This window comes from Pteronotus mesoamericanus, unplaced genomic scaffold, assembly GCF_021234165.1.
Source record: "Pteronotus mesoamericanus isolate MK-2021 breed Mesoamerican mustached bat unplaced genomic scaffold, CSHL_Meso_final contig_68, whole genome shotgun sequence".
NCBI classification, from domain to species: domain Eukaryota; kingdom Metazoa; phylum Chordata; class Mammalia; order Chiroptera; family Mormoopidae; genus Pteronotus; species Pteronotus mesoamericanus.
In genome coordinates, this window is record NW_026555234.1 from 29,537,296 (window position 1) to 29,550,145 (window position 12,850).

Consider the following 12,850-nt stretch of genomic DNA (forward strand, 5'->3'; position numbering starts at 1 on the left):
AAGCTCTGAGAGGAACGGTCCTTGCTTCCCTCCTCAGCTTTGTCTAGCAGAGCCAGCCAGCAATCACTGCGGACAGCTACCCTGCAGTAGCAAGCTCCTCCTCATTCTCGGCTCTCTAATCCTGTGGCCTCATCCCCGGCCCTAAACAGGCCTTGCTCCTCCCCTCCTTGGGACTTTCAGCCAAGTGTTTCCCTGCATCTGAAATGCTTTCTTCAGTCCCACACCCTTTCGTGAAGTCCACTCACTCTTCAGATCTTACTTCAAATACCTCTTCCTCAGCGAAGCTTCCCTGAGGCCCTTTGCCAGAGAGTCGTCCCATATACAGTCTCCTAGCCCCTGGCTTTCCCACACACACTTCATGGTCACTTCACGCTCAGGCGCAGACTGACGCTCGCAGCTATTGGCATTGCTTCTATCTCCCCCAGGGGCTGAAAGCCGTTTTGCTCGCCGCTAAATTCCCACTGGTTGACCACATATTAGCACCACAGTACACATTTGCTAAGTTGAATTCATTACAGTAAATAATATAAAAATGCTAAAATTTTACTTTTTGATACATTTTATCATGAGACTTCCTTACATCTCACATCTGTAAGGAAATAATTTACAAATCCTGCCACTGCATAATGAAGAGACTAAATTTATTTCAAACAGAGTTGAATCATGTAGGGAGGAAGAACAATTTTGATTCAGAGAGAGGTTCTCAGTTGATATACATACAATACTCATGCCTAGAGAACGATTTCCTTCTGAATTTTAAAGCTGATAAAACTTAACATTCCTTCTGTATTTTTTAATGTGATAAATCTGTGATTAAAAGGCTCTCCCTTTAAGTCTGGAATGTTTTTCCCATGAAAACTATTCTAATGATCAATACTCATTATGACAAACCTAATTTAGCTACAGGTGACCGATGTCATTAGCTGGTGACAGATATACACAGCCCAAGACGTGCTTCAACATAAAGGCCATGTAATAATAGCAAACACTAACTGAGTCCTTACCATGTGCCAACACGCTGAAGCAGTCATCGGTGTTCTGAGTTTACAGGCACAGAAACGGAGACACAAGGGGGTAAGTCACCGGCCAGCTGAAGGCCAACCAGATAACAGGGCACACAGCTGGGGCTGGACCCATATTCATAACGACCAGGCTACGAAGGGCAGGGGCAAGGTCCCTAACACACACATGCAGTGATTTCTAATTCTAGAAAGCGTCTTACCAGCCCTGTACTGAGAAACGCTTCTCCACAAACTGGGGCTGAAAACAATCAGCGTGAAACTTTCTTTTCTGACAAAAATGGTCATTTTCAAAAACCAATTCATTTGATTTACTTCATCTCTTTCCGTTTCACAGATGGAAATCACACTCCTTTTAAAGTGTATTTAAGTCTTCATACTTGGTAATGTAAGGCATTCACCCACTTCTCTGAACACGGTGGCTTTCTGAAGCAGTGACATCTCATTGCAGAAGCTAATTCCTTCTAGTTGGAATCTAATCTAATTTAATCGAATACCATATACTAAACTTTTCTCTTTCTCACGGCGTTGCTTTTCCCCATCGGTCCACTCAATCTCCCCATGCCGCTGACGCATTTCACCCCCGCTCTTCACCCTTCGGAGTGATTGTGCAGTACAAGTTGCTAAGAAAGGTCCACCAGAGCAGCGTTTCCCGCTGACCGGGGCTCTGAGGACCCCTGCGTTAGGCAATCCGGGATCCTTCGCGTGGGACTCCTCTTGAAGCCCCAGGCAGCTCTGCGCGCCATTCCCAGGGAAAGGCCCCCGACCGGGGCGTGCTGCGGGCCGGGGCACACACTCACTGTAACTGCAGTTCTCCTCGTCGCTGCCGTCCTTGCAGTCCTCGTCTCCGTCGCAGCGGAAAGTGCTGGGGATGCACTGGCCGCTTCTGCACTCCACCAGCCCCTGGCTGTGACAGGCTAGGAAAGGCCAGGAGAGTAGGCACGTTAGGTGTGAGTACTTCTCTCCGGCTGCAGAGCCCATAAACGGCTCCTGGTTTCCTGACCTCACCAAGAAATGAAGGGCTCTGAATAGCTGAACATTCTGTATAAAGGAATCAATACATCACTAATTTTTTAAAATCCGAGTATCTTTGAAATGGAAAGCTTTCTTTCTAAAATCTCCCATTTCTTATCATAGCACTTACTACAGATTAACTTTTTTTTTTTTTTAAATAATCTCAGGGTGGGAAGTAGAATTAAAGATGGTGGTAGCGATACTACTGTTACCGTTATTAAACCTTTTAATAAAAGGTTTATTAAAGGCTTACTATATGGCAATAACTTTGCTAGGAGGGTTATGTATCTAATCTCAAAACCTCATAACAAGCCTGTGAGGTAGATATTATTGACCTGGTTTAAAATAAAGAAACTGAAGCTTAGAGAGTTTAGTGGCTGTACCACAAGTCACACGGCTGTTAAAGGTAGGGCCAGAATGTGCAGGTGAGCCTCTCAGACTCCTGGCCCCAGCGTTTCATCCCATAAATCTAACAAATGAGCCAATGAGGTAATACACATAAAAGAATGTGCATGATTCCTAACATACTATGAATGCTTTATTTTGACACTTGCTTAGGACATCTGACATTTGAAAATGGATGGTCTAGTGGCCATTAATCTTCCCGTTCTTAAATGTTGTCTAAATTCCATCACTACTGTCGTTTAGAGCATCAGAAACGATGTTTTATATGACCTTAGCCTTCACTGAGTTACTGCTGGACATTAAAACTCCCTATTGCTGAATCAAGGCTCAACACCTGAATTGTTCTACTTGAGCATCAAGTCCTTGCTTTCCCCAGATCAGTCAAGATACAATCTACTCTGGTCCACTGTGTGCCACTAAGCAAGGCCTTGGGTGCTATTTCAGTTCAAGTTCCATTCAGGAAAGGGGAGAGTTGAGCATTGCATTTATTAATTTATATGACTTTTATTATGTCAAAATAAAAACCATGCACCCTGCATTTCTATTTTTGCCTCACATTATAGGCAATTTAAATATTCAATCTCCTATATATCAAGTTTTTCTACTTTTATTGAACAGCAAAATAGAATCAGAAATTTAATTCATTCAACTGTGCATAAAATGCATCATATTAACTCTTTCAGGTCAAATTACTTAAACACCTAACTGCTTCTATTCAATCATTTCATTATTCTCTACTGAGTGTAGTGTAGTTTCTAAAGGAAAAAAAGAATTAATAGCCATACTCGATTTTATTTGCTAGATAGTATAACAGCTCCCTACAGGCACACAACAGGCAGTGAGTTGTAATTATTATCCCAGTCTCTGTTTAAGTCTATGAACATTGAAGGCCCTTTTTTTCACAATTTTCTCCACGTTCTCCCAAGAACATGTTTGGAGGCTCCTGCTAGGAAGCTCAATCCCTCACATGTTGCCTGTAAGAGTCCCCCAGCCTCTGGGGAGAGCGTCCCCTTTGACAAAGTCATGAATGCAGAAAGGAAACACAGGTAGCAGTGAGAGAAAACAGGCGCCTGCCTGGCCAGATCGAGCCGGTAAAGCTGTGGAAGTCAAGTGCCCTACACTTGTTATTGTTCTCACACCACTCAGTTCTCTCTCTAGGCAAGGACCGAAGTATAAGAATCTTTCCCTCTGAAAACTCTTTAGATAGTGAACCTTGAGTATATTGGTCTACACAGGAAACAAAAGGAAAAGCAAGAAAATGAAACTCCTTGGGCACTCACAGCAATTGACCTCGTCCGACTTATCCAAGCAGTCATGGTCACCGTCACACACCCACTCTATCGCGATGCAGCGCCCATCTCCACAGCGATGCTCCTTGGTGGGACTGCAATCTGGAGAGAAGGGAAAGTCCGCGAGGATGTAGAGAACCCCCGTGACAAACACTTAGAACTGTCTGGCTCCTGGTTCCAACTGAAGAGCGTCTATTCCAATTGTCCTTACAGCTGCAATTACTTTCCTAAGATGGGTCTGGCACAATCTACCTCCCACCCAAGCCTGTGGCCCACTAGGCACCGTCACTGTGACCTGTTTATCAGGTGAAAAACTGTCCCGCCTTCTCGGGACCCACAGTTTGAATTTCTGTTGTTTTTTTTTGTTTGTTTCATCAGTGTTTCCTTTCCTTTTGAGAAATTTGTGATATTTACACTGGCTCAAATAAACAAAACTGTGATTTGGATAACACAAGGGAGAGACCTGATCTGACGTATCTGTGACAGCTTTACTGTGGTTTCTGACACCCACCACTCTGAAGTGTTCCTCAGGTCATAGCCCCAAGCCTTTCCCAACATTCCTCCCTATGTTCTCTCAGGTGAAATTCACGTCATCACCCCACCTGGCCCTGTTGTTCATATTGCAAAGTTCCCATGTCCTTCAATAATAGCTTACCTAAACATGCTAAAGCTAATCACAAAGTCAAAAATGTAAATAAACAAGACAAATTTTGCTGATTTTAATTCACAAGATGACATTTAAAATTGAACATGACCCTTTAAAAGGTAAGTTCATTCTTTAAAAGACAAGATCAGCTTTTGTACATAAAATTAACATGTTATCTTAACCCTAAGTGTCACTACCACTGAAGTCACCTCTGTATCGCTTGGTGATCAAACAAAGAGGGGCCTTTGGTTATGCATAATAAGGGCGATCAAGGGACAAACAATATATCAATCTGCAAAGTTATACCCAAGAGCTCAAAATCTAAACATGAGCCACAGAAGAACCAGAGAAGGATCAGGACACTTCCAAGGAGATACTAATATTAACATATTAACGTCCTGTAGCTGTCTTTCCACTCCGCTTCCTTGGTATTTCCTTAGTATGACTGTGTATGCCAGAAGTATCACATTTACACATAAGACATAATTGAGACTAGGAATTGAAAAAAAATCCCCTTTCTAAAATTAAGAAACCAACCATTTTATCATTTAACCTGCTGATAATCATATTAACAAGCTACAAGTTCTTGGTTATAAATTTCGATAATTTTTAATGAGAACATTGCTACTTACCACAGTTTTGTTCATCACTCAGGTCCCCACAGTCATCATATCCATCACACACAAGGCTATAATTAAGACACTTGCCCGTGTGGCAGTGAAACAGATTCTCGCTGCAATCTGCAAATAAGAGAAGCCACTCATGTGTCATCAGAACAGAACATGACATTACAGTAGTACTTTATGTAACAAAAGTATAGCAATATGGGGGACACCACAATGGTAACCTGGTCCACATCTATTGTTTTACAGGTAGAGATTGTGGTGCAGAGAGATCCAACGACTTGCTCAAGGTCACAGAAAAAGTGACTGCAGAACCAAGACTAGGACCCTCTGACTCCCAAGCCAGTGTTTTTATTGCTTTTCTGAGTCTTTACATGACTTTCACTTTATGTCACCAGAAACCTTTTTATAGTCAAATACGAGAAAGGACATTCTCAATTATCATAGTTCCTAATGAATTCATGTTCATTCAGAATCAGTGACTTTAATAGAGGGTGAGTATAATTTCTTAAAAATGATTCCTTTATAAAGAAAGTCTAGTTTTGTCAGTGGTGAACATAAACATAATGGAGAGAAAAAACTTATTTAGGTTATGAAGTCATTACTTTCACACACACATTACAACTTAGGTCAGTTGAATGTTTCATAACATGACCCTTAAAAAAGCAAGTACTGTTCTGTCTTATGGTGGCAGGATAAGAACAAGTGATATGTAACCCAAGGAAGCATATAGTTTAATGTTAGAATAAACAACATGCAAAGAAATTTTGTTAAAAAGATACATCTTGCACTTGGGCAAATCAGAACTTCTATTGTGGTTCTGCCATGTACTAGCTGTGAGAATTTGAATGCATTAGTTAAAAATCTATGAGTCTATGAACCAATCGATGAAATTGGAATGAGATCAGTTACTTAATAAAGCTTGAAGATAGAGATTAATAAAAATAATGTATGTAAGATATAAAGACAATTCAATGGGAAAACAATACTCTTCAACAAATGGTAACAACATGACTTTACATGTACAAAATCTTCAATAATTAGATTTCTGATGTACAGAATGGAACTCTGACCTTTACCTCAAACCCTATACTAAAATTACCTCAAAATGGACCATAGACTTAAGTATAAAAGGAAAAATTATGAAGTTTCCAGAAGAAAACATAGGGGAAAAAATCTTTGTGACCTTGTGTTAGGCAAAGAATTCTTAGGTATGCCAACAAAAGTACAGGCCATAAAGTAAAAATTAATAAATGGGCCTCACAAAGTTAAAAATACTGTGCTTTTAAATATATTATTAAGAAAATTAAAAGAGAGGTAAGTCATATTCTGAAAGAATATTTGTAAATCATGTATCTGATAAAGGACTTATATTCAGAGTATATATGGAACTCTTACACTCAGTAATAAGAAAACCCAATTACAAATTAGCAAAAGACTTGAGCAGAAAGTCTTTCAGCAGACATACAATGGCAAATTGGCACTTGAAAAGGTATTCAGTATAATTAGTCATTTAGGAAATGCAAATAAAAACCACAATAAAATGCTATTACATAAGTCCAAAATAGCTATAATGAAAAAGATAATGCCAAGTATTGTCAAGGATTTTGAGAAACTGAAACTCTCATACACTCTTGGTAGGAATGTAAATTTGTAATGCTACCTTATAAAACAGTGTGGCAGCTTCTTATAAAGTGAACTATAACCTTACCATATGATTCATGAGTTCTACTCTTAGAAATCTACCCAAGAGCAATGAAACATATATCCACACAGATAGTAGTATGTGCGTGATCATAACAACAACTATTCATAATAGACAAAAAAGTAGAAACAATCCAAACACTCACCTAGTGAATGGATAAGCAAAATGTAGTACACTCATATGATAGAACACTATTCAGCAATTAAAAGTATCCAACTATTGATACATGTGACAGCATAGATGAACCTCAAAAACATTGCTAAGTGAAAGAAACCAGACACAAAGACTACATATTGTGTGACCCATTTATAAAATTCCCAGAAAAAGCAAACTTACAGAGACAGAAATCAGAGCAATGGTTATCTGTAGCTGGAGAAGTAGTAGTGTTTACCTGGGGACTTGACTGCAAATAGGTGGGAGAGAAATTGGGGGCGGGATGAAGAAGTTCTAGAAGTGGATTGTGGTGATAGTTGTATAGCTCTATAAATTTACTAAAAATCAATGGGATAAGTTTATAATTATTCCTCAACAAAGCTGTAAAAATATTTAAAATTAATATATACCAAAAAGCCTGCATTGAGTAGGAACTAGATTTCTTAAATGTATTATCTTTTCCCTTATTTGAAGTGAGTTAAAAGCAAAAGTAGATTCTTAAGTCTGGAGAGAGATCCTGGAAGGTGTACAGAATACCAGTAGTGCGGATGGAATTAAAACTTCACCATGTCAGGTAGAGGGAATAACAAGAACAGGGAGGAGGTGAGAAAGGAGGGCACATTTGAGGTTCAGTCTACTTGTCTGATGAAGACCAAGAATCTAGCGGTTAATAATACAGTCTCCTGCATTCCAGCTGATTGTTTCCCCTGAAGCAGAAGCCTGTATCTCATATATCAAGCTCTATTCTTCTAAAACTAAGTTATTTAAATTCTTTTAGAATCACATCATTGTGGATTAATATAAATTATTCTTGTAGGACGTCTTAAAGATTATCTGTTCAGCACCTTCATGAAGTGCGTATATAGGTGCACACACACGTGTGGAAAACATATGCTCAGACTTATACACATGCTGAAATTTTTAAGTATTCTTTTTAACTTCCCCCAGGTTAAATAATTTTCAAATGAGATTGACCATCATAGGGAAAAAAATATAAGAACTAAAAAGAGGTCCTAGTTTCACTTTGACAGACCTGTACTATTTCCTCCCACTCAGCAGAGAGCGCTAACTCCCCACCCTGCACCTTACTGCTGACTGGGACCACTGCACACATGGTAGCTGAGTTGAAAAAGATTATGACATTTGTGTTCTTGCCCACCAGAGTTGGGAAATTTGTACATCAATATATACACATTTCCTTGAGAAGTTGTAAAATGTCTTTTTGATTTTTGTTTTGGATTAATCTAAATTATTCCTGTAGGACATTTTAAAGCAGTATGCTAGAATCAGCCATAACCAGGGTTCTCAGTTTGACCTTTAATGTAAAAGTACTAGCACTTGCCAAAAGTGGTGGAGGGGTGGAGGGGTGGCGTATTTCAAACCTGAGTTTAGTTTTTCTTTCTCTCTCTCTCTCTTTCTTTCTTTCTTTCTTTCTTTCTTTCTTTCTTTCTTTCTTTCTTTCTTTCTTTCTTTCTTTCTTTCTTTCTTTTAAAGCGGTATGCTTCACTTCTTTTGATTGTAGGACTGGGGCATCAAATGCTTCTTTCAGAATCTAACACACAAAAAATTTCCAAAGATTCACATGTTGTCTGTGGGGCCTATTCTAGGATCCCTAGTAATTCATACTAAGACCTCACTTGAGATATTTTTAAATTAATGCTGTTGTTTATTAAATTATTTCATAAATGAAAATGGCACAAGCATTAAAGAAAAATGTCCTCATTATTCACACAGGTACAGATTCAACTTTCCTCTGTTATGGCTTACTTGGTTAGAAGCCTTTCTCAGAAGTCAGCTACAAAATTAGCTACATTTGGAAAACAACTTGTTACTACCTCTCCAAGGTCTCTGTGACTACCAGAGGCACTGCACAGCCAGAAATACACAGCAAATAGCAAAGATCACAGTGCCTCCTTTTATTGGAATAAATGTTTATTTGGACTGAAAAGAAATGTTGTCAGCGCAATTTGGGGCCAACAAATCAAACTTCAAAAGCTACTTGCTGTGATTTTCTTGCTCAATACAAGTATAATTTCACATGACCTGAGATAGATGTTTTTCCAGATACAGATTATTTTTCTTAATGAGAGCTTGATATAAAACGTTTCTCCTGAAGTTCGTGCATAACATTTATTTCAGTTGGGCACCTCACATTGTTAACTTTTGTCTCTTAAAATTATCATTAAATTAAGGGAGAAAACTAAAGAACAGAAAACCTTTTATCAAGGGTTCCACTCAATTTGCTGTCTCTACAAGTCTGTAAACATAGATGTGTTGCCTCATTTCAAGATTCAAGTATGGATGCTAAATTGCCACGCCCTTTTATTCTCAGATGACCAGAGAGGCTAAAGGTTTGCCCATACTTGCACAGCTCATTAATAGCAGAGCCATGAGGTGAAGCCAGCCATCTTGCCTGCCCAGGTTCTTTTGACTGTTTGACTTCTGTCTCTAGAGGAGGGTTTCTCAAATGCAGCAGGAATGCAAAATTGTTGGCAATTTTGACTGTATGATCCTTTGTTGTGGGAGGGGCTACCCTATGCTTTGTAGGATGCTTGGCAGCATCCTTGACCTCAACTCACTAAATGCCAATAGCACCACTCCCGACACCCCAAGCTGTGACAGACAAATCTGTCTCCATTTATTGTAAAATGTCCCCGAGGAGGCAAAATTGTCCCCGATTGAGAACCACTATTCTACAGTATGCAAACATCACCTCTGCCCAAAGCCTACTTTCATCACAGTAACCCTGCTCTCTTCCCAAGCCACAGGACTTACCATTTCGTTTACACCACTCTCTTTTTGCTCTGTGACATCTCTCCTACTATCTTGTTCTAAAATACTACATTCAATGATCTGTACGTTTCTATGTTATTGCCCTGATTAGACTAAAAGCCTCATGAAGAAAGAAACCATGTCTTAACAGTCTTTATATTTACTAGATATCTAGAACATGCTTCGCACATAGCATGAGCTCAAGAATATTCAATAATTTGATTGATTCAGCATAACCAAATTGTCACTACACAGAAGTGAATTTTCCAGACATCTGAAGCTTCCTCCTTCAGTGTAGAATGAAATATCTTTATTATGTTAATAGAGATATTTTTATTATTTTGATGGAAACATTTCTCATACTTACTTGCACCCTTGTCTTTTTAAAAAGAATACAGTAAATGCAGTCACTTGTGATGACCCAGAAACATCATTTGGAAAACGGTCTTAATCAGAATCCCTGAATGTGGGCTTCCTGGAAATGCTGTGGTTCGGCCAGTCCCAACAACAAGGAAAACCAGAGACAGAGAAGTTGCCTGCCTGAAGTCACTGAGCTAGAAACTTTTCGAAGAAAACTTTTCTTAATTTTCAAAAGTCCTTTGGCTACATCATTAAATTGTTCCAGGTGGTTGGAAATCTGTTTGTTCTATAAATGCTTAGAATGAGACCAATAAACACAGCAAAATTAGTTAGGGGAGAAAGTCAGGAAGCAGTCCAAGATACCTGGAGTGCCGCTATAATAGCCAATTATCTCCCAAGCATAACAGAGCATTGGAAATAAAATGTTTTATGTCATATGAATGATCAAAATACAATCATTTACCAAATCTGGACAAAGGCAAGTCAAAGGCAACAGCACAGTTTAGAGAAAACGGCACTAGATTTGACCCATTCAATACTGAGTTCAAGTCCAGCACTTGAGGGCACTGGCAGAGTTTTCCATTGCCTTCGGCCTCAGCTTTGCATCTGTAAGAAGGGGATGAGAATCCTTCTTCGCTGAAAATTAAATCAAATCCTGTAGGCAAAAGCTTCTAGCACAACCGATTAGGGAACTCCCAAAGAAAACACGCCTTCCCTTCCTCCTCCTCTCTCTGCCCGACGCTGCGGGGCAGGCACAGCCTTCTGCTCCTCACTGGGAATGCCCGGCAAAACTTCCTCTCCCCTCAGGGGCACCTTACCTGTGGGCTGCACTCAGGCTCTGATTTGCATCCACGCCCTCATTCGGATTTAGGCTATTCCTTCCCTGCAGGGTGGGGACCCCCAGAGGGTGGCATCTTCTCTAAACAGGCAAGCTGACACGCCCCAAGTAGAGGCAGATGGCCTTGTGAGCTCAGAAGCAATGGCATGGAAAGATTTCAATGACTACCTAAGCATTTTCACAGACAAGTATTCTGAGGAATGTATTTCCTCAATGGACCAAACCAGATCGTTTTTGAAGGATGTTCATGAGGAAGGCCCATATCTTCTTGAATAAACACTTCAGCTCTTAAGACATTGCTAGACACCTTCTAGAATAGTAACATTATCTTTGTTGAGCACTGACTAGGAAAATTTACTCCTTCAAGTTTAATTTCACCAAATGCAGCAGAAAGCTCTTACTGTTTAAAGTGCAATGCTCAGTGCAACAGAGGAACATAATGAGAAAGTCAGTGCTGGCCCACCACTGAGGGTCGAGGCACATGCAGAATTTGAATAACACCAGAACTTGGGCCATACCTGAGAGAGAAACGAGATTTCACCACAGTTCCCAGAAACTGGACCTAATTCTATCAAACTATTTTAAATTCCCCAATGTGGGCACTTTGCACAATATTTTCTGGTAAATCCACAGCAATATTCCCGAATGTAAACATACGTCCTATAAAAATGTTTTTTATGTAAAATTGTCTGCCATAGGTTTTCCTGAAGAGGGAATTCCAAATTATAAAAACAAATGTCTTAGTGAAAATATTTCCGAAAATACGGGTGCCATAACTGAAGTTCCACAGGATGCTAGACATTCTGCAAAACATATCAGCGCATGAGGGAATAAATAAAGGTGATGGTTTATATAAACAAATAATATTTATGGAAATAACAAGTTAAGCGAAATCAGTATCTTTTTTTAACTGCAGGATCCCTTAGAACCTTTAGACACAAATACGTATTGTAACTCTCTAAGAAGTAGACCTGATAGACAGCAATCCTCAAACTTCTTTTTTCTTTTCCTTAAGCATTTTTCAAGACTCACGCACTATGGAACCCCAGTGTGGGAAACACTGACCTGAAATATTACCATGATAGATGGACTTTCAAAAGTTATGACAAATAAGCATCCTAACCCTTCAGATGGAAGAAAAGTTGGTCCACTTGGCAAACAGATCAGGGGAATCTCAAATGTGGCCAACAGCCATGAGCTCTTATAAAGCCTTGGCAACTTCTACAAGGAGTAAAACACAGCTTTTCCCTGAGTAACCACTGCTGCTCATATAACCATCAAAAAGCAACTAGAACACAACTGCACATGGTTCTGTTTTGGAAGGAGACCCTACATTGTATTTTTGAGGCTAATTTTTCCTTTTTATCTATTACATAAGTGTAAAATGACTTGAAATCAGAGGGGTGTGTGTGTGTGTGTGTGTGTGTGTGTTACGGACTGAATGTTTGTTTCCTCCCAATGTTTGTATGTGGAAGCCCTGACCCCCAACATGACTATATTTGGAGACAGCGCTGTGAGGAGGTCATGTGGGCCAAATGAAGTCATAAGGGTCAGGCACTAATCCAACAAGGCTGGTGCCCTTCCAAGTAGAGGATGAGATACCAGAGAAGTGTTCCCAACCTCTCAATCGCTCTTTCTCTCTCCACGTCTGTATCTTCCTCTCCTCTCTTTTACTAGCTTCCTATCTCTCTTCCCCTCTCTCTTGCCTTCCCTCCCTTTAAAGAGGTCGCGTGAGTACACAGGGAGATGGCAGCTGCCTACAGGCCAGGAAGAGCATTCTCACCAGACACTAAACCCTGCTGGACCTTGATCCTGGGCTTTCCAGCCTCCAAAACTGTGAGAAACAAACTTCTGCTGTTTAGTCATGGAGTCTGTGGTGTTTTGCATGGCAGCCCAAGCAGACTAATACAATATTGGACAAACTACTGATCAATTCAGTGAAAACAACTCATCAAATCAAAGGGAAGTAAATTGAGGGTGCTTAAGGCTGAATCCAATGATCCGTGGATTTAAAACAGTTAATGCC

At 39.8% G+C, this 12,850-nt stretch overlaps 1 protein-coding gene across 1 annotated transcript in view; it reads right to left on the reverse strand.

Moving 5' to 3' along the window:
• CORIN (corin, serine peptidase) overlaps positions 1-12,850 on the reverse strand; it is a 180,012-nt gene that overhangs the window by 49,714 nt on the left and 117,448 nt on the right. The window contains exons 7-9 of the mRNA XM_054582139.1: positions 5,006-5,113; positions 3,719-3,829; positions 1,820-1,936 (exon numbers count right to left, since the gene is read on the reverse strand). Coding sequence (XP_054438114.1) covers positions 1,820-1,936; positions 3,719-3,829; positions 5,006-5,113 — 336 coding nt within the window. The remainder of the gene's footprint in view (positions 1-1,819; positions 1,937-3,718; positions 3,830-5,005; positions 5,114-12,850) is intronic.